The 19,364-nt window shown below is 58.6% G+C and overlaps 1 protein-coding gene across 1 annotated transcript; it reads right to left on the bottom strand.

The window, feature by feature from the left end:
• Positions 1 to 1,142: 1,142 nt before the first annotated feature.
• TTC34 (tetratricopeptide repeat domain 34) lies at positions 1,143 to 19,002 on the bottom strand. The gene is made up of 8 exons (XM_055306789.1): positions 18,222 to 19,002; positions 12,034 to 12,892; positions 10,531 to 10,756; positions 9,210 to 9,414; positions 7,852 to 8,018; positions 6,681 to 6,951; positions 5,658 to 5,872; positions 1,143 to 3,863 (listed from the first exon to the last, which is right to left on the bottom strand). The coding sequence occupies exons 1-8, from the start codon at positions 19,000 to 19,002 to the stop codon at positions 3,336 to 3,338; spliced, it is 3,252 nt and encodes a 1,083-aa protein (XP_055162764.1). The 3' UTR covers positions 1,143 to 3,335.
• Between the last annotated feature and the right edge of the window lie 362 nt (positions 19,003 to 19,364).

Raw genomic sequence — 19,364 nt, 5'->3', positions numbered from 1 at the left:
GCCCACCATGGGAGTGGAGCACCACCTCCCTTATTCATCCTGAAATCAGAGCAGGTCTAGGAGTTAGCCTTGCCCACTGCTACTATGGGGGGCGGGGGCGACCCTCAGGCCCAGCAGACACCTGCCCTTGGCTTTGGGGCACACCCCTTCCTGTCCCCCTCCCCATCAGGCGGGATGCTCTGGGGCAGTTCCTGTCCTCTGCACAGAGCCCAGCCCTACGTGGCAGGTAGCCCCGGGCCTCTGTAGGGCAGGAATCAGGCTTCTCCTCGGGTCTGCCCATCTGCCCTGTTCAGAGCAGACAAGGACTGGAGGAAGCCCTCAGAAAGCTAGGGTGAGAGCCTCGCCTGTAGGAGTCCCTCCCACACCCTCCCAACAGCTGCTTCCTGATGCCAGGCCTTGAGTATCCTAGATGGGAGGGAAGGGACTGGAATGGTCTGACTGTCCCTGAGCCCCCAAGCCACCCTGGTCCCCTCACCTGTGATTCATCACAATCAGATGAGAGTAGAGCCATGGTGCCAGGCGCAAAGGGGTGGTCAGGAAGGACCTTGTGGGGCCCAGGGCACATGCAGGGGAGCATGGTCACCAAGCTGAGGAGCGTGGGTGATGGCTGGCAGCTGGTTTGGAGAGACTGGGTCATCCGTCTTTGAACCTTGTTGTTGCTACTCCCATGGTCCCACCCCAGGTACGTAACTGACGGCTTCATAACTAACGAGCAATTCTATTAAATCCTCACTATCTGAATCACCAGTGTGGTTTCTCTCTCCAAAGTGGACCCTGACAGATACATAAGTTGGTGCCAAGAGTGGTCCCCGTCACCAGACAATGACAGTTGGATCTGGGGCCTGACTGCTGAGCTGTGCTCCTTGGGAAGAATCATGGTGTGCAGTGGTTTCACAGCAAATGGCACTGTCACCACAGTGGCTGTGACTCGCCCACCGAATCAGGGGCTGCTGCACGTGGCTGTTCACAAAGTGACAGTGGCCACAGGGACTGTGGCATGGGGTGGGCTCTCTCGCATATCCTGGAGCACATACGGGCAGGAAATGACCAGCTCAGGTCACAGCCTGGGAGTCAGAGGGCTCCAGGGCCCTTGAGAGAAGCTCCAGTGACAGACACAAGGCTGGTGGTGTTGAACCAAACACATTTATTTCCATGAGCCGTGCAAGTACAGCATTGGCTGCATTTGCAGTCCCATCAACTTTCTTATTAAGAGTTGGGATGCTCATTGGGAAGGAATGGGAGCCTGGAACTAGGACGGTGCTCAGATGAAGCTGAGCCCCTTCCCAGTGGATGCAGCTCGTCCTCCAGTGCTGGAGACTTGCCTTTTTTTCCCTTTATGAATCCTGAGAGCCTCATGTGGGTCAGGTGCCCAGAAAGGAGGATGCTTTCTATTCAGCCTCCAGAACCCCGTCCTTCACCCATTGCCTCCAGACCACAAATCAGGTCTAATCTCAGCATCCTTGGTGGGGTGGGGGTGGGTCAGGTACAGGGATGGCTGATGGGTGGGGGTGGCTAGATCCTGGAGGAACTAGCATATGCACCCCAATAATTGCAAGATTCCACCCATTCACAGGGGACCCTGGGAATTTGTGGGAACAGAGCCTGAGGGTGCTAGGCTGTGGCAGAGAGAATACAGCTCTGGGCGGGGCTGGCACCCCCACAGATGCTGAAGATAATGGGCTGGTGCACACTGGTGGCTGGGAGTGATGCCACCAGTTCATGTGCTCGAGTACAATCTTCTCCAATGGCCTACAGTTAATAAAGCTGAGATGCTAGAGCCTCCCTAATAGAACAGAGGAGTCCAGAGGTGTAGGGATGACCCATCCTGTGTGACCGTGCACCCCGACAGCAGTCCCCAGGAAGGATCACAGGGCCTATTTCCTCTAGGCTCTATTTCTGTGATGCGCTGCGTGAACATGTTTCCTGACCTTAAACCATCTCTGCATTCCTGTGTATGTTGCTCAGGGTGTTCTTTTTTAACACACCACTGGATTTGGGCTTGTTGGCATTTAGGATTTCTGAACTGGTAATTCATAGACTGGTTTGCAGCTTTCTTTTGGTTGATATTATGCTTTCTTCAGCAAAGAACTTGGAGGCTTTTCTTTTTCTTGGCATAAAGGAGTTTAAAGACACTTGGAATGGACTATCCTCTAAAGGTTGACAGGTTTTGCCGTCTGGAACTGAGCCTGCTTTTCCTCCATGACAACCGTGCTGCAGAGGCTTTAGGCCGATTGTGGTCATTTAGTTAAATATTTGCCTAGGAGCTAATCCATTTCATCCAAGCCTCCAAATTTATCTGCCTAGGGAAACAATTCATGATGCTTTTAATCTCCTCTGTATGTTACTTTGTATTTGTCACTTTAAAATTTTGTCTCTGTAGTGTGCCCGACATTAAGCTTTTGGCTGCCAGGGTGTCCATTTCAAGACATCCGTGGGGAGTAGGTGTTGCCGGCTGTCTGACACGGCTGTTAGCAAAACAACCAGGTAAGGTGGGCCGCCCATACCTAAGGTCCTCTCAGAAAGCTCACGGCTCCCTCAGTGACTGCTTGTGGGACCCTGCTTGTCTCCCGAGACCCCATCCCAACTCTTCTGCTTCACACTAGCCAATGACGAGCGGCCCCACAGAACCCGAGATCCCACCCGGAGGTGCTACTACAGCAGGATGCCAGGTCCACCGTCACTTGGCCACTGGGCTGTGCAGTGACGGGCGCCCTCAGACCCGAGTGAGACCTACTCTTCTTCCTGCTGGGAGAGCTGGTGGGGCTCGTGCAGCCTTGCGGCCAGTGAGGGCCCTCGTGCTCTCTCTGTCTCTCTCAACAATTAGCTGTTGGCTCATCGACTTATATTTTTGAAGAACTGTGTTTTGCATTTATTCTTCTATTCTTTATCCCTAACTTATTAATTTCCACTTTCATCCTTAATCCCTAGCTCCTGATTTCCTTAGTTTTATTGTCTTTTGCTAACTTCTTGAACTGAACACACACTTCCATTTTCCTTCTGTTGCTTGGTAATCTGCTTGGGGCTGGATCTTCCCTCAGCCCCGCTGGGCTGTCCTACAGGTGCTGCTCTGCACAGGTTTTAGGATTCGTTTTTCAATATTCTTTGATTTCACATTTGATCTCCTCTTGGACCCAAGAGCTGCTTTACACGCAGGGAACTTCAGGATGTTAACTTACAGCTTTGTCATCTTGAGGTATTACTATCTACATGCTCTTGTGGAGTCTCTGTCCTCAGCTGAGCGTGCTCTGCATCAGGCCCGCCGTATCCCGTGGCTCGGGAGCCTGGGCAGGGTGGAACGGCGGGGTGGCTGGAGCTTGGGCCTCAGGAGCATAGGGTCAGTGGAGCCGGCAGCCCAAGGATGCCTCCCTCCGGATTCTGGCTCTCAGCCTCCTCAGGCTGCTGTGCTCGGGGTCTGCCAGGAGGCCGTTCTCCACTGCTGTCCAGGCCTCTGCGTAGCGCTGCTCCTCCAGGCAGGTCTGGCCATGGCACAGGAACGCCTGGGCAGTGGGGGCCCGGCCCGGCCGCTCCCACAGGCTGCTCTGGGCTAGGGTGGGTGCCAGCTTGAGGGCCTGGGCAAAGGCCCCCGTGGCCCCGGCCCCATCCCCCAGGCTCAGCAACAGGCGGCCCCGGGAGCACAGGTCCTCCACCCGTGTCGGGAGGTCCCTGTCCCCCACATCCACCCGGAGGACACGGTCCAGGTCCTCGAGTGCCCGGCCAAACTCCTGCAGCTCAGCCAGACAGGTGGCCCTCAGGCGCAGGTGACGGGCGCTGCTGCCGCCGGCGAGCACGGCCAGTGAGCAGTAGCCCAGGGCTTGCCCAGGCTGCCCTGAGCTGAGGAGGGCGTTGGCCTCCTGGGCTGCAGCCTGCACAGAGGGACAGAGGGAGGTCAGCCCGAAAGCCCAGCCCCTTCCTCGGCCCTGCACAGCTGGTACGGGGGGGGGGACACCCCCGCAGCCCCACCACCCCGGAGCCCGGCTCAGGAGGCGTCCCTCTGGGCTGCCCGCCTCACTGGTTCGTCCCTTCCTCTAGCCCTGCTCCTATCATCTGGCGACCGGCTCCGAGTCTCAGCCCCCCCGTCCCCCCGCCCGCCGCGGTCACCTTCCCAGCAGGCCCGCGGATCCCCAGGCTGCCCCGGCCGGCGGGCAGCAGCAAGCACGGCCTCTGCGCAGCCCGGCCCAGGCCGGGGGGCAGGGCCCGCTGCGCGTTGCGGGGTCCCTCACTACCGGGTCCGGCAAGCCCTGCAGAGCCAGCCGACGGCAGAGCGGCGCTGCGGGCGGCCCACCCGCTCCCGCAGCGGCCGGCACGGCCTCCAGGGCTGCCATTCACCAGGGCGCCAGCCCCGCCCCCGGGCTCCGCCCGCAGAGCGAGGCACCCGGGCCCGCCTCCCGTCCCGCGGGGGAGCTCCGGCCTCCGGGGCCGGCAGGGACGCCGACGGCTACCGGGGGGCGCACCCGCCAGCACGCTCCGCACCCCGGGACCTCAAGCAGCGGGGCCCGACCGCGACCGGAAGCCGCCGCCGCGCAGGCGCAGTGCCGCCGGAGGGCGGGGCGTGCGCCGGAAGCGGACGCGACCTCTCCGATCGACTTCCGGGTCGGCCCGCGTCCCCGCCCCGTCCCCGCCCCGCCCCGCCCCGCCCCGCCCCGCCCCGCCCCGCGGTCCTCCGCCGCCGCGGAGCAGCCTGCCGGGCCCCCTTCCCGCCCGCTTCCCGCCCGCCCTGCGGCTCGCGGGCCCAGACCCCGCACCAGCGCCCTCGCGGGGCCCAGGCCCGGCCAGCCTCCGCGGCGCCGGGACCCCCGCCAGCCCCCGGCCCCGGGCCCTGCCCCCCCGGGCGCCCCCATTCTCCTGGCCCGCAGCTGCTCCCCCTGCATCACCCATGACTCTCGGCCCTTTCCACCCTCCTCCCGAGACAGCAGTGTGGCTTCTGTCGGGGGGGGCGCCCCCAGAGCACCCCCAGGCCCTGCGACTCCAAGCTGGGCTCGTGCTCTTGGCCTCGTCTTCTTGCCGGTCCCTCCACTTGTCTCCCCTGCAGCCACTGAGGGCAGCGCCCCCCCCACCTGCCCCCCCACCCCAGCCCCTCCGCCTCCATCCTCTCCAGCTGCGCTGGCCGCCTGCTTCTTGGCCGTCCTGAGCTCTCTCCTACCCCGGGCCTGGCCTGGCTGTGCCATCATGGTTTCGCCTCCGTTGCCCCCTGGTGACCCCACCGCCCCCTTCTCCACACCAGCTCTCCTGGAGGGGCACCCTGGGATGGGAGGCCCGTGGGGTGGGGTGGGGTGGGGTGGGGTGGGGGGCTCAGGATATTCTTGAATACACAGCGGGATGAAAAGCCAGCCAGAGGCAGTGGGCCTGGCCCAAGGCCCCTCCGCTCACTGCCTGCCTGCTGCCTGGCACTGTGGGGCGGGGGTGGGGTGGCGGGGGTGGGTGCCTTTCTCTGCCTGACCTGGGAGTTGGCGTGGGCTCCCTGCCAGGGCCGGGGCTCCTCTCCCCCAGGCTGATAATGCCTCCTGCAAAGAAGCTGGGAGGTTGCTGGTGTTTAAGGTGGCCGGGCTGGCTGCCCCCTGCCCCTGCCAACTGGAAGCAGGTGAGCAGGGCAGGCAGAGCTGCCCCAAGGACGGTCCGTGGTGCTGGGGCGGCCAGGGTGGGGGCTCCGCGGGGCACACCTGGCTGAGGCTCTGCTGCTCCGAGGCCTCCAGGCGATGCAGCAGGAAGCCGAGTTCCTGGGCGTCGGTCTCTGCCAGGCACTGCAGGTCCCGCACAGCAGCCAGCACATCTCCCTTCTTGAGCTGGAGCAGGCCTCGCCGGGCTCGGGCCGCCTCTGACCACGGGGTGGAGTGCAGGGCTTTTTGCAGGCAGGCGCCAGCTTCCTCATAGCTGCCTGTCCATGATTGGGGAGGGACAGTCAGGGGGGTGCTGGGGTGGGGTGCAGCGGAGGCAGGACATTGGCCATGGTGCTGGGAAGCTGGCCATAGCCTCTCTTGCTCAGTGTTGGCTCAGGGAGAGGCCAGCTGGTGGAGTGGCTCAGCCCTGGGGTCAGAGGGACACAGTGACCCCATGCCAGTCCCAGCTTGCCTGGTGACCCAGTCATTTGTGGGGGGGGGGTTTACTAAAGCCCATGACGCCTAGGTTGAGCAGCATGGCTCTGAGCATCGTCACTGTGGTCACCACAAGGGTCTCTCCCAAGCACCTGTGGGAATATACACTCTGTAGCAAGGCAGCATAGGCTTTGGTGGGGGGACTTCATGGGCCTGGAGGTGACAGTGACAGGCCAGGGAAAGGCAGGCTGCACAGAGCTCTCCCCTTTCACGTTAGTAGTGCAATATTCTCAGGATTCTGGCACATGGGGCCTTGACACAAGCCCCACGAGGATGGGGCCTGGGGCTCCACAGACACTCTAAACATCTGCTGAATAGACATACAAGTTAATGAGAAGGCCCGAGCATTTGGGTCCTTTCATGAAACCCCAAATCGCTCCTTTGTCTCTCCTCCCTGCAAGCAAAACCACATGAGTGAATGAGAGCTTGCACCCCAGGCCCCACCCGGGGACTGAATGCCAGGTACCAGAATTTGGGGGTGGAAAGGACCTCAAGAGGCACTGAATCCAGGGTCTCTCTCTTGCTTTATGGGAAAGAACCAGGGGTGAGAGGGCCAGGACAGACACGTTCCCAAACCTAGGCTGGGCATACCTACTGCAATGAGCACGTCTGCCAGCAGAATGTGCCCGCTCAGCTGCCCGGCATCGATTCTGATCAGCGTTTCCCCCACAGCTAGGAGGCCCCGGGCGTACTCATCGCTGAGGGGGTCCCTGCGGTCCTGCGGCTGGCTCAGGAGGGCCCGACAGTGGGACCAGAGGCCCTGGGCGATGAGGGCCTGGGCCTCTGGCTTCAGAGAGCAGATCTCAGGGACCACTGTCCTGGGGTCGAGCTTCAGAGCCAAGAGGATGTCGTCCAGGGCCTCCTGCAGGGATAGGAGGGCAGGCTGGGCACCTGCCTGGGAGCTGGGGATACCAGGAGGGGCAGACCACCCAGTTCCTGCCTTTCCACATGAGGGCCCATCTGGTGGGCGACACGAGCAGAGCGTGGCGAGCTATGGCTCGTGTACCAGAGTTCTGGAGACGGAGGGATGGCTGGACCCGAGGGGGGTTCACACTGAGAGAGAGCCTGTGCCCTGCAGGAACGGAAGTCAGGCACCAGTGCCCATGGAGGAAACACAGCCATCCTGAGGGCCAGAGGGCAGTACCCCCTCTATAGGCTCTCCCCCAGTGCCTGGGATCATATCTCCTTGCTTCCTAGCACTCCAACCCTTAAGTAGCTAAGAAGCTTGGCAGGCAGGTCACCTCTGGGCTGCAGAGCCTCAGGGCAGACACTCATTTTCAGTACTCACCTGCCACCCTGCTCCTGGCTGAGAAGCGCCCCCTGCCCAGGGCAGGTTTTCTCTGTGAAAAGCACCTGCCTGGAGCCTGACAGGGTGGGGCCCCTCCCACCCCTGTCCCTGCCCACTGACCACCCGAATCCAGGGGCTCTGTGCAGACCGCTCGGGGGGTGGTGCCCAACGAGGCAGCTGAGGTCTTGTTATTTTAAGCAGAGGGAGGGGGGGTCTAGTAGCTCCGAGGGCTTGCACATTCTGTGCTGAGGCTGGGAGGCAGCTGGCCTTTTCCCATGAAGGAAGAGACTTTCTGAACCCAGCAGAGTGATGATGGAGTTTTAATGGCTGTCACATTCAGGACACCTGGCCCTGCTCCCTCTGTGCTTCGGGCTGGGAAGGAAGGTATCCTGGTTCCTTCCAGGTGCCGCCTCCCCTGAAGCACTGTCACCCTCAGCCCACCTGGCCAGCCCCAGGCAGGGAGGGGCGCGGTACCTGCTGCTGGCCCAAGGTCAGGTGCAGCAGCGCCCGACCGCACAGCGCCCGCACGTTCTTCGGCTCAGCCCGCAGCACTGAGTTGAAGTCGAACATGGCAGTCTTCTTCTGGCCCAGGAGCCCATAACAGCGGGCACGGGTGAGCAGGGACTCAACTGCCTGACTCCCTGAAGAAAGGGGGGGGGTGGCAATGGGACGTGACTCCTGTTGGGCTGTGGTGGGTACAGCGTGCCTGCCCTCACTCAGTATCTGCTGGTGCCCAACAGGGGGTGCGGCAGGGGAGGCACCAGCTCTGAGGCCACCTCAGGGGGCTCACAGACCACTGGACACCAGAGCACAGTCTTGGGGGGCGTCTGGGGTTGAGCTGGGTGGACAGAATTTAGGCTGCTGGACAGTCAGATAGAAGAGGGGGGCACCACAGCTGCATCTGGGGTGAGGCCAGGTGAGGGGCCAGGAGACGAACGGGTCTTTGGGATGGACATGGAATAGCTGAAAGTGTGAAGGTGCCAGCTGGGCAGGGAGCAGCCCTGTGAATGTGGGGCAGAGGCCCCTCCCCAAGGACAGCACCACCACGCCCCCTCCCTGTGTCTGTCCAGTGACGGATGCAGTACAAGGCACGGGCAGGATGCTCTGGATCGTGTCCCCTTCCCGACCTCATATACGGGGCCTGAGCTTTGCACCAGGCACCACCCCAGTGCTGTCCCAGAACTAGCTCGCCAAATCCTCACTCCCACCTGTGTCTGTCACCTACCTTGACAAGAAGTAAGTGCAGAGCCACCTGGTGGAGTCCACCTGGTGTTCTGATCCAAAGTCCACACTTGGAATGTCCATGCACCCCAGGAAATTGGGGTGCATCCTTGGCAAAGTCCTTTCCCTCCAGCATGGGTGCCCTATGCCTCCCCCCCTCCAAGAAGGCTCCACTCAGGAGGCTGTCACCCAGGATGGTGCTGGGTGGGGTGGCTGAGCAAATATGGTACACCAGCTACACTCAGACAGAGATGCCCCTACTATTTCCAGGAAGGACTTAGGGGAACCAGGACCTCTCCCGGTTGGAGAGAGAGGGGCCAAGCTGGGAGAATTGCCTCAACCACTGCTGGCCCCCCTGCCCACAGGGCCCAGGGGGTGTGGGCTCGCAGCCCAGAGTGTTGTGAGGGTCCCAGCTCACGTTGAAGAGCGCCCCCCCCCCCCCGCCCCGAACAGCTAGGGCCTCGGGGCAAGGCCTGCTCCGCCAGGGCACGCACACTCCCGTGGACTAAGAGGTTTGGATCCCCCAGGTCTCTGAGCTTCGCATGGCTCCTCGTGCCCCTGTGTACCTGGCACAGGGTGGGAATCCCGGGGGGTGGGCGGGCAGCTCCTACCTGCAGCGAAGATGGCCAGAGAGAGGTAGGCGATGGCCTCCCTGGTGTGGGCTGTGCTGTCGGCCCTGCTGGGCCGCGCCCGCAGGATGGCCAGGGCCCGGGCGTGGCAGTGGCCTCGCAGCAGCTGCCGGTCCTCGTGGCTGAAGACGTCCAGGGTGGGCTGCAGGCAGGCGGTGTCCCCGGACTGGACCACCTTCTTCACCAGCTGCAGGAGCAGGACAGTCACTGGGTTCGTCCCTGTGCACGATGCCCAAGACCGACAGTTCCACCCGTCGGTCCCTCTGCGGGGGCGTGGCCGGGGCGTGGCCCACAGCTGGGGCGCGCGGGGGCGGGGCGCGCGCGGTTAGGCTCGGCCACAGGGACTGCGCGTCTCCCGCGCTGGCGCCGCGCACCGGGAAGGCAGAGGGGGCAGGTGCACGCCCAGGCCGGCCTGCTCCTTTCGTCGGCGTGGGGTGGGGTCGGGCGGGCCCGGTGTCCCCTCCCAGCCTCTCCGCCGCGGTGGCACGGAGGTGGACACCTCGCTCCACGCGCGCGCACTCTGCAGGTCCAAATGAGAAGCGCGGGGAAAGGGGGCTTTCAAACCGCAAGGTGAGCGAGGGTCCCGGGAGTCCTCCCGCAAATGCCCTGGGACCGGTGCCCGCTCTGGGCGGAGGGAGGCCCGGTGGACAGAACCTCGGCCCTCGGAGCGGCTCCGTCCCACAGACCCGATGCTGCCCCTGCTGGCCGCTCGCTGAAGACACAGGCCCCAGAGCCGAACGATAGGTTGGGGCATCCCTCCCTACCCCACCGGTGGGACCCAGCGCAGGGAGACCAGGAACCCGGAACCCATGTGGCCGGCGCTGAAGCAGCTGACAGGCCCCAAAGCCCGACATCTTCCGCGGGAACATAACCTCTGACTCCCTCATAACACCCGAGGGAGGTGAAGTGCTGCTTTTCCTGGGAGCAGGTGAGGTACTCTGCCTCCCCCTCCCTGGACAGGTCACCTCCAAGCCTACTTTACTTGGGAGATTTGGGGCGAAGCTCAGTCTACACCTAACTTTCGGCCCCTTTCCTTTATAACATAACAAAAGCAAATATGAAGCGCCTAGTGCATGCTGGAGAACTGCTGGGCCTTGGGTACCTGCTCCAGCTCTTTCAGGGACAACCACAAGACCAGGGCACAGACGAAGAGACTGAGGGTCAGGGAGGTGAGGGGGCCTTGCTGGAGGTGGCAGAGCTTGGGGCCGGGACAAGTTTTACCTGCTCCAAAGCCCAGGCCAATGGGCTGTGGTCTACTTGCACCTGCCCTGTGGCACCCCACCCCCAGGGAGGGCCTCCTCACCTGGTTTGCATCATAGAAGAAGCCCCTGCGCAGCTGCAGCAGGGCCAGTCGCACGAGCACAGGTGCCGCCTGGGGCCTCCGGGAGAGGGCCAGCAGCAGGGCCTTGTGGGCATCCTCCAGACGGCCCAGGCGGTACAGGGCATCAGCCCCCAGGAGGCTTGAAGCCTCGTCTTCCCTGTCCAGCTCCATCAGGAGCAGGGCCAGCTGGTACACACCATGGGCATCCCTGTGGAGAGAACAGCTGGGAGAGAGCCAGCCCAGCCCCATGCCCACACTCCTTTTAGCTGCCCAGGCAGGTGGGCCACAGGCAAATTCTGTCCCCGTACACTGGGCCAGGCAGCTCCCTTCTCACCCAACTACAGATCCCGGGTCCTGCTGGAAGGCCCCTCACACATGCCAACTCCAGAAGACATAGCTGCCCTCTCTGACATACATCCCTCGGTGCTCACTCCCTGCTCCATCCTCCCACCACCCCATGCATGGGGCAAGCGTTTTACAGATGGGGATGGAAGCTGTGGGCTGACCACAAGCCAACTGTGTCTTAGTTTCCTTTTCTGTAGAAATAGGATAACAGTGTTGGCCTCGCAGGGCTCAGGGGTGTCACAGGCAGAGTTAGATATCACACAGGCTGCCTTTGGAATGTTCAGGAACTCCCACTAGGAAGAGGGCTATAGCCTCCAGCTATGACAATTGCCAGAGACAAAAGTATAAGGGGCCCCCAACCGGAGGCAGAGCTGCTGTCCAATGTGCCCCCCCGGGGAGGCTCCCAGCTCAATGCTTTGAGCTTTGCTAAAACATCTTCCTATCATGTCTCAGCAACCAGATGAGTGCAAATCAAAACAGCTGCAGGTTCACCCATTAGGCTGGGAAAAAAACTCCAACTTGAACATTAGGCCTGAAGTGGGTGGGGCAGCTCCAGGAGTCAAGGACTTCACAGGGGGCTGTGCTCCCAGACCCAGAAACCCCACCTCTGCCCAGTCTACCAGAACATCGTGAAGGCGTCTGGGCTACAATAGAAGGCAAGGCTGTAGGAATGGACAAGGAGGGACCGGGTGTTCACAGGATGGGCCATGGCTTGGGCTGCGCTAGGAATCTAGGGGCAAAGGAAATGTCCCTGATCTACTAGTGAAAAAGGTGGGCTATAAGTTGCAGCTAGAGTGCACAGTTTAGCGAACTGTATTTTCTATGCACAGAGAAGAACTAGAAGGGAATGCTATTGCTGGGTGGAGTGATGGGAACGCTTTATTTTTTCATTCCCATTTTTGAGTTCTTAATTTTCTATGACAGGCCCACAAAGCATCCCATTGTTGGGGACCGAAATTCCTAAGACCTGGGCTCCTGCGCTAAAACTGTGAACCATGATTCAGGGAAATCCCCTAGGGGCTTCCTGCCTCAGTTTACTCATCTGTCAAAAGGGAAGACACACGCACCCCCCCCCCCCAGCTACCTCTCAGGAGACCAGAATGAAGTGGTAGCCCCAGGGGTGCGCCAGGCTAGATTTACCCTTCCTGCTCCTCGGGGCGGTCCATCTCCACGGCCTTACTCCGGCGGCCCTGCGTGTCCGCGAGCCCCAGGTCCGGCCTCCGCTGCAGCATCCTGCGGCCCTCCTCCCGCAGCACCATCAGCAGGAGGCCTCGCTGGTTCCAGGGCACGTAGGCCTTGGCGATGAGCAGTGCTTCCTCGGGCTGCAGGCGGCAGGCAGTGACATAGTCCAGAGCACCCAGGAATGCGCTACCCTCCAGCACCCTCAGCAGCCCCCGGCCACACAGCGCGCGCACGCAGCTGCCCAGGTGCGGCGGCCCGTGCTCCACCACCTCCTGGAAGTCTTCCCGGGCGCGCCGCGTGTCGCCGGCGTGCAGCGCGCAGAAGCCGCGCAGCGCCAATAGGGGCGCGCGGTCCCGGGGGCAGCCCCGGGCGCGGTAGTCCGCGCGGTCCTCGGGGCGCGCAGGCCGCAGCAAGCGCTCGCACAGCGCCCGGGCGCCAGTCGCGTCCCCGGCCAGCAGCAGGCACTCGGCCAAGCGAGTGCCCAGTGCCGGGCGCACCCCGGGCGGCGCAACGCGCAGCAGGACACGGAGCGCGCGGGTCACCGGGGCCAGGAGCTCGCGGCCCGAGTTTTCGCGGAGTTCGGCGCGGCTCCGCACGGCCTCCTGGAAGTGAGCGAAGCCCAGGTCCGCCGCCTCCTGAGCCTGGGCCCGCAAGCGCTCTCGGTCCCCCGCGGACAGCACCACCTCAAACTGCCTCCGCGCCCCCGAAGGGCTCTGGCGGAAGGCCTCGTGCAGGTCCTGAAGCAGGTCCTGGGCCCCACAGTCTAGGAATAAGGCCGCGGCCGCCCGGGTGACCAGCAGAGCTGCCCGACGCTCACCTAGGGAGAGAAACAGTGGCACTGGTCCTGCCTGTTGGGTCACATCCTCCAGGGAGCCTCCTGCAGCCTCCGTGGTCCAGTGCTCTGGACCCTCTGAAGCATCTCACAGCATCTCCCTAGAGCATTCCAATAGCCCGGGACATTGCATCACCAGGATGAACAGTCAGTGACAGAGCAGAATCCAGGCGGACAGCCCTGGGAGGACGGGTAGGGGGGTGGGGGTTCAGCCTCATGCACGCCTACCCAGCAGCATTCTCTTCCTAATGACTTCAGATTTTTTATTTATTTACTCATGAGAAACAGAGCGAGAGAGAGAGAGAGAGAGAGAGAGGCAGAGGGAGAAGCAGTCTCCATGCAGGGAGCCGGATGTGGGACTCAATCGCAGGACTCTGGGATCACACCCTGGTCCGAAGGCCTGAGCCAAACCGCTGAGCCACCCGGGCTTCCCTCTTCCTAATGACTTCAAAGTCAGCCTCACTGCTGGGCCAACAGAGAAATTTAGTTACAAAACCTCTTTATTTTTTAATGATGGATTTGGGGATTGAGAGCCCCCTTTTGTGATTTGCGCCCCAGGTCAGTGCTGAGGTTCTGACCCTGTGAACTTGGGAGGGGCTGGTTGTTCCTCCATCTTCCTTGCTCCTTGGGGCTAAGTTGGGGCCCCAGGCTTTGCTCTGAAACAGGGACTTCGGTCAGGTGCAGGAAAGAGGGAATGGAACACCCAGTGATGCTTACACGGTGGGGCCATTTACCAAATCTTGCAGTGCCTCAGTTTCCTTTTTTGCTTTCTAATGGGGTTTAAAATAGTCTGCACCCATGGGGCCATCAGGATAAAATGGATGAATGCTAGTCTTGTGCTTGGAACAGGGCCCCAGGGGTGAGGTTCCCATCAGCAACAGCATCACCTCACCATCTTCGTACCTCATGTCTGAGTGTGCTCATGAGGATGGGGGATTTCTGGTAACGAAAGCCAAGCCACCCTTTCCAACAGGGCCCCAGGAAGGTGCACCCCATGGAGAGCATCCCCAGAAAACCTGGTGCTGGCAGGAGCTCAAGATCATGGGCACCCACACTGGCATTACAGGTTAGGAAAATACCACTGGGGAGGGAAGGTTCACAGAACTCCAGAAATTCTCAATCCTGCATCTCAGAACGTCCACTCTAGTGCTTTTGGCATGGGGTCCTTCACAGTTCTCAAAGAGTTTTCCCTCTTAACGTAACTGAAGCACCTCGGCAATGATAATCCTTTACAATGAATCAGGAGAGGGTAGAGCACTTGCATTTCTGCTGCCCTGCCCTGTTACCATTTGGGTAAGCATCATGCCACACCTGAGTCATGTAAAAAACAAAAAACAAAAAAACCAACCAACCAACCAACCATCAAGGTCACCCTGTCTAGTCCTGGTGGCCAAAGTAAAAGAGACTTTGGGCCTTTCTGTCAGTTACTAACTCCCGACAAAATACTTCACCTGATTTTTGTATTAACTGGTAAAGAAAATATTTATGTCATCACCTTCTTCTTCTCCATCTTCTTCTTCTCCTTCCCCTCCCCCTCCACTACCACACCTCCTGCTCATTTCTTTCCCCTCCTTTTTCTTTGTCTTGTCTATTATTTTTTTTGTTCTCCTATTATAATGTCAAATCTTTCTAACAATGGACATTGGATATCTATTTATGTAGGTATTGTTTATTGTATTTTATTAAAATTTTATAATATTCTCCACAAGGCTGTATGGTTGTTTGAAATAAATTATTTTCTATTGCTATGGTAAATGAATATTTTAAAATTATAAAGTTTCTATTTGTTGCTGGGGTCTATAAATATAAATGTTTTTTTGTATATTCTGTTAAATTCTGTTCCTATATCTAATATGTTTTTGTTATTTCTGTTGGGTTTCTACATAGCTAATCATATTGTCTAGAATAACTTTGTTTTTTCCTTTTTAGTCTTACATTTATTTTCTTCTTATCTTATTGCATTGGCTAGCATCTCTAGTATAATAATAGATAAATGGGAGAATAGGCAGCTACTATATTCTTGATTTTAAATGGAAGTCTTTATTAAAAAAATTTATTTTATTTATTTTTTATATATATATATGACAGAGAGACAGAGAGAAAGCACGAGCAGTGGAGAGAGAGAAACAGACCTCCCACCGAGCAGGGAACCTGACGTGGGGCTCGATCCCAGGACCCTGAGATCGTGACCTGAGCTGAGGGCAGATGCCCAACTGACTTGCCACTCAGGCGCCCCTAAATGGAAGGCTTCTATCAACCATTAAGTTGATATTTTGGTAAGATGTTGATAGATATTAGCTTTTTCAATTAAGTTTCCTTCTATTCTTTGTTTAAGTTTGTAGGGTGTCAAAAATATAAAATGCTTTTCCTGAATTCAGTGCAATGAGCATATGTTCTTTTTTCTTTCATTAATGAAGGTAGTGAATAATATTATAATGGAAATGTAAAATTATAACTCCTATATCATTTACCTGAGTTTTGGCTAAAACATGCATCAAAAACTGTTGCTCTGACTCAGCAGTTTTATTGGTTACTATTGCTGTACAACAAGCTTCCCCAAAACTTAGTGGCTTAAAAGAATGACCATTTCAACAGTCAGAAGACCCACGGTTCTTCCTCAATCTGGGCTGAGTTGAGTTGAGTTGGATAGTTCTGCTGATCTTACCCAGGGTCCCTAAGGCCTGCAGCCATCTGCTGGCTTAGACAGGAGGGTGTAAGGTGGCCCCACTCACAGGCTGGAGGCCTTGATGTTAGTCATTGGTAGAGCCTTCCTCTGTGTGTGCCTTTGTGGTTCCCTGGTCTAGCTTCCTAACATGGCACTGAGGGTGTTGCAAGAAGATGAGTGTAGAACCTACTGGGTCCCTTGAGGCATGGCCTCCAGAATCACACAACATCACATCCACTGCACTATTTTCTATGGGTCCCAGTATGTCTTGAGGCCAAGCCAACTTCTGCCTCCTTGCTAGGAAGAGCTTTAACAACCATGGCCAAGCTTTCCACCTACTGCAGTAGTTCTTAATGAAGAACCTTGAATGAATGAGAGATGGTTGCTGTGGACACTTTGGGAAGATTAGCCAGTCAGGGAACCTTGGCGCCTGGATGCTTACCCATGGGAGATTTGAGTTAAAGCTATAGTTATGCTTGTCTGCGTAGAGTGTCCCTGTATGTCTGCTTACCGAGAAGGGCAGAGCACTGTCCCACATGAACAGGGTTTGTTCAGTGTTTTCAAGGACCTTTATAATTAGAATACATTTGTTATAGGGGACTTGTTTGTAAAAAGTCTGTTGTAGGCAATTTATTTATGTGCGTTGTAAGCCATGTTTGTTCTGACGGTAGCAATAAAGTGACCCCCTGTGACACAGTGACCTAGGGCTAATGAATGCAGTGATTCTTAGGAAACATAGTCCTGTCCACTTTAGAGCCAAGGCAGGACAGATAAGCTTCCTGGCAGTCCCCTCTGGGTTGGGGGGTGGGCAGGCTTATCTACCACACTTGCTTCCTAAGGTGGTAGCTTTGGGAGTTCTGGTCTCTAGGGGGCTTCTGTTGGTCATTAAGGTGGAAGTTCCCCATCCCCCCAAGGAGCTGCTGAGTGCCCCCAGCCTGAAGTGGCATTGCTCCTGCTCATGGGCCAATGCACATGTCTGTTTTGGGCATGGAGGGCATCCTACTTTCTCACAAGCTCAGGATTCTTTGTGTGTCTGTTGAGCTGTTTGGACCCTCTATAGTAGGAGGGCTTCAGGGCATCTGGTCTAGCACATTTCCAGAAATAAATCTGCCCACTTACTTTTCAGTTCTCTCAGCCTGATCCCTGCCTCCCCAGCACACCAATACTAGGGTCACCAGTGAACCCCATGCAGCACATAAAACAGATGGTTTCTGTCCTCTCATGGCAGACATGGCTGTGCACACCTGTCATCTTGCAAACACCTGCATCTTCTGGCTCCTCATTTTCTTCCTCCTTCCTGTCCTCCTGTCCCCTTTGCTGGGTCCTGCCTCATGGGGACAGTGTGGTGGGTCATTTGGAGCCCACCGTAAACACTCCAGGTGCTCTTGGAAATTGCATATGTTTTCATGACCCTTAAAAAGGGGTTCACCCACCGTGTGTTGGATGAATGGCAGCCAGCCCTGCCGTTCCCCATCTGCAAGTGTGGCTGTCCCCCTCCCTCCATATCGACGCTTAATCCCTTCTGTGTAGTTTGGATTCTGAAGCCCCTTCTTCAGACCAAGCTCCCCTTCATCTTGAGGTTCAGTGTTCAGCTGTCTAATGACAAGTCCCCATGATTGACTCAAGGGACATCTTTTTGAGCACTTAGTGGGTGACACCATTTTAAGGGTTTGATACATACTTCCACTGAAATAAAAACATCCAGTTCAGAAGTGGGTGTAGCCACCATCCCCATGTGCTCCTGGGGAAGGGCACAGAAAGGCCATGCAGCTGGGATTGAACTCAGAGCGTTGGGGGTAGGCTGGTGTGTGGCTTCTGGCTCTGCGCCCACCCACTCACCCACTGCCCACACTCCCACCAGAAGGAGGACACAGGAAAGGGACCAGACAGGTTCAGGATCTCCAACTGGGTGCATCCAGCAAGGTGCTGGCAGGGTCTGAAGCCCCTGTCACCCCCTTCCCTGTCTCCTCCTCTCCTCCTCCTCTGTCACTGCAATCCAGTGGCTAAACTCCTAAACTCATCCTTGACCCTCATCCTCTCTCTGCGCCTCTGCCATCTCCTCCCAGGACTGCGCCTAAGGCCTCCCAGCCTGATCCTCCTCCCAGCTGCCCGGCCTCTCAGCAGCTTCTGTTACCACTCTGGCTCACCGGGCACATTTTGCATGCGGCAGACGAGAAACTATAGAATGTGCCCCAGGGTACTTCACTCCACAGTTTAGAACCCTCCTTGCTGCCCTGGGGGTAAAAGCCAAAGTCCTTTCAGGGGCCAGCAGGGCTTAGCCACCTCTATTTCTTCTGTGCTTCCTCTTCTCCCTCTGCTCCTGCTCCCCAACAGCCACTATGATTCCATTCAGTGGCATGGACACCCCAAGTTCTTCCTCTTTTAGGGACCTGGTGTGTTCTCTTTCTGCTGCCTGGAATCCTTTAGTCTTAACTCAAGTGACGTCTCCTCCAAGAAGCCTTCCCTGACCACCCGGCTAGAGCAGCACTTTTTCTTGGGTGCTCTGTAAGGACAGGGCTTGTCACCATGGTGCCCCCACCCCTGGAACAACCCCCCCCCACACTATAACCAGGACGTACGCATGCTGTGAAGGCACAGCTGGACCAACTTTCACCCTGGCCCTTAGGGGAACAAGAACCATACTCTTACCTTGGGGTTGGCCGCCCATCAAGTTGGACTCAAGGGCCCGGCTGCATGCTGCGCGGCAGTCCTCATACCTGCCACTGCGGAGCAGGGCTTCTGGTGACAGGGCACTGCTCCAGGTGCCCCCAGGGTCCAGAGCCCCCAAGAGTCCCCGGCAGCCGGTCTTCTGCTGGCTGATGGGGTCCTCCGCCTCCTGGCGCCCTGAGATATAGTCCTGGAGGGTGCTGATCAGCATGGGGAGGTAGGGCTGCTGGTGTGTTCGCACAAACGCCACAGTCCGCTCTGCACTCGTGGCAAAGGCCTGCAGATATCCTGCCACACCAGCGTCTACCTGCACCCCGGACAGGATCCAGGCCAGGGCGCGGGTCAGCCGAAGCTCCAGGGCTTGCTGGGAGTGAGCATCCAGCAAGGTGCTGCAGCGCTGAACCACTTCCTGGTGGCGCCCCTGTGCCAGCAGACTGGCCAGGGAGTGCAGGACCGCGGCTGGGTGGTCTGGGCAGAGGGTGGCCAGGAAAGCGGAGGCCTGGGTCCCTGTCAGGGAGACAACCGCCATGCCGTCCCAGTGGATGGCCGGGATCTGGCTGTCACCGCGGCACCAGGCCTCTAGGGTGGCCACCACAGGTGCCCCTTGGGCCTCAGCCAGGGCAGCTCTGACCCTGCGCACGGCCGAGGGGGCGTGGCAGCTGAAGGCAGCCAGGTAGAAGGCAGTGGCCAACAGGGGCTCTCCCAGGGCCAGGTGCTGGTCTCCTTCCCGGCAGAGGCAGGCCACAAGCTCCTGCGCCGACATCACGCCTGTGCCCGTGAGGGGCCCATGTCCAGCTCGAGGGCACCTGGGATGGGGGGAGTGTGGTTAGTTCCCACCCCTCCCCACAGAGACCCCAAAGTCAGTGCAGAGCACCCTTGACGAAGAGCTGGGCAGGGCTGGGCTCATCTGCCAGGGCTGGCCAAGCTCCCTTCCTCTGCAGAATGGGACCCTTATGCTGCCAGGCCACCCACATGAGGAGCTGGGAGGCCTGCGAGGTCAGGGACTCCAGACCCTTGTTCCCCAACCCACCCCCAGCAGAGGGCCCCAGGGGAAGGTGGTACCTCCCCAACCCCTCCCTGTCTAGGTCACAGGGGCCACTCTCTCAGCTGTCTCCAGAGACCCTC

The sequence above is a fragment of the Nyctereutes procyonoides genome, unplaced genomic scaffold (genome assembly GCF_905146905.1).
Source record: "Nyctereutes procyonoides isolate TBG_1078 unplaced genomic scaffold, NYPRO_anot_genome, whole genome shotgun sequence".
In the NCBI taxonomy this organism is placed as follows: domain Eukaryota; kingdom Metazoa; phylum Chordata; class Mammalia; order Carnivora; family Canidae; genus Nyctereutes; species Nyctereutes procyonoides.
The sequence above is the reverse complement of the archived record's forward strand: the minus strand, read 5'-3'. Positions and strand labels throughout refer to the sequence as shown.

Coding starts and splice junctions, on each gene's coding strand:
- TTC34 (XM_055306789.1), bottom strand. CDS start 19,002: ATGTCGGCGCAGGAGCTTGTGGCCTGCCTCTGCCGGGAAGGAGACCAG. Junction 8,019..9,209: donor TCTGGCCATCTTCGCTGCAG/GTAGGAGCTGCC, acceptor CCCTTTCTTCAG/GGAGTCAGGCAGTTGAGTCC. Junction 5,873..6,680: donor AGACGTGCTCATTGCAGTAG/GTATGCCCAGCC, acceptor AATCATGGACAG/GCAGCTATGAGGAAGCTGGC.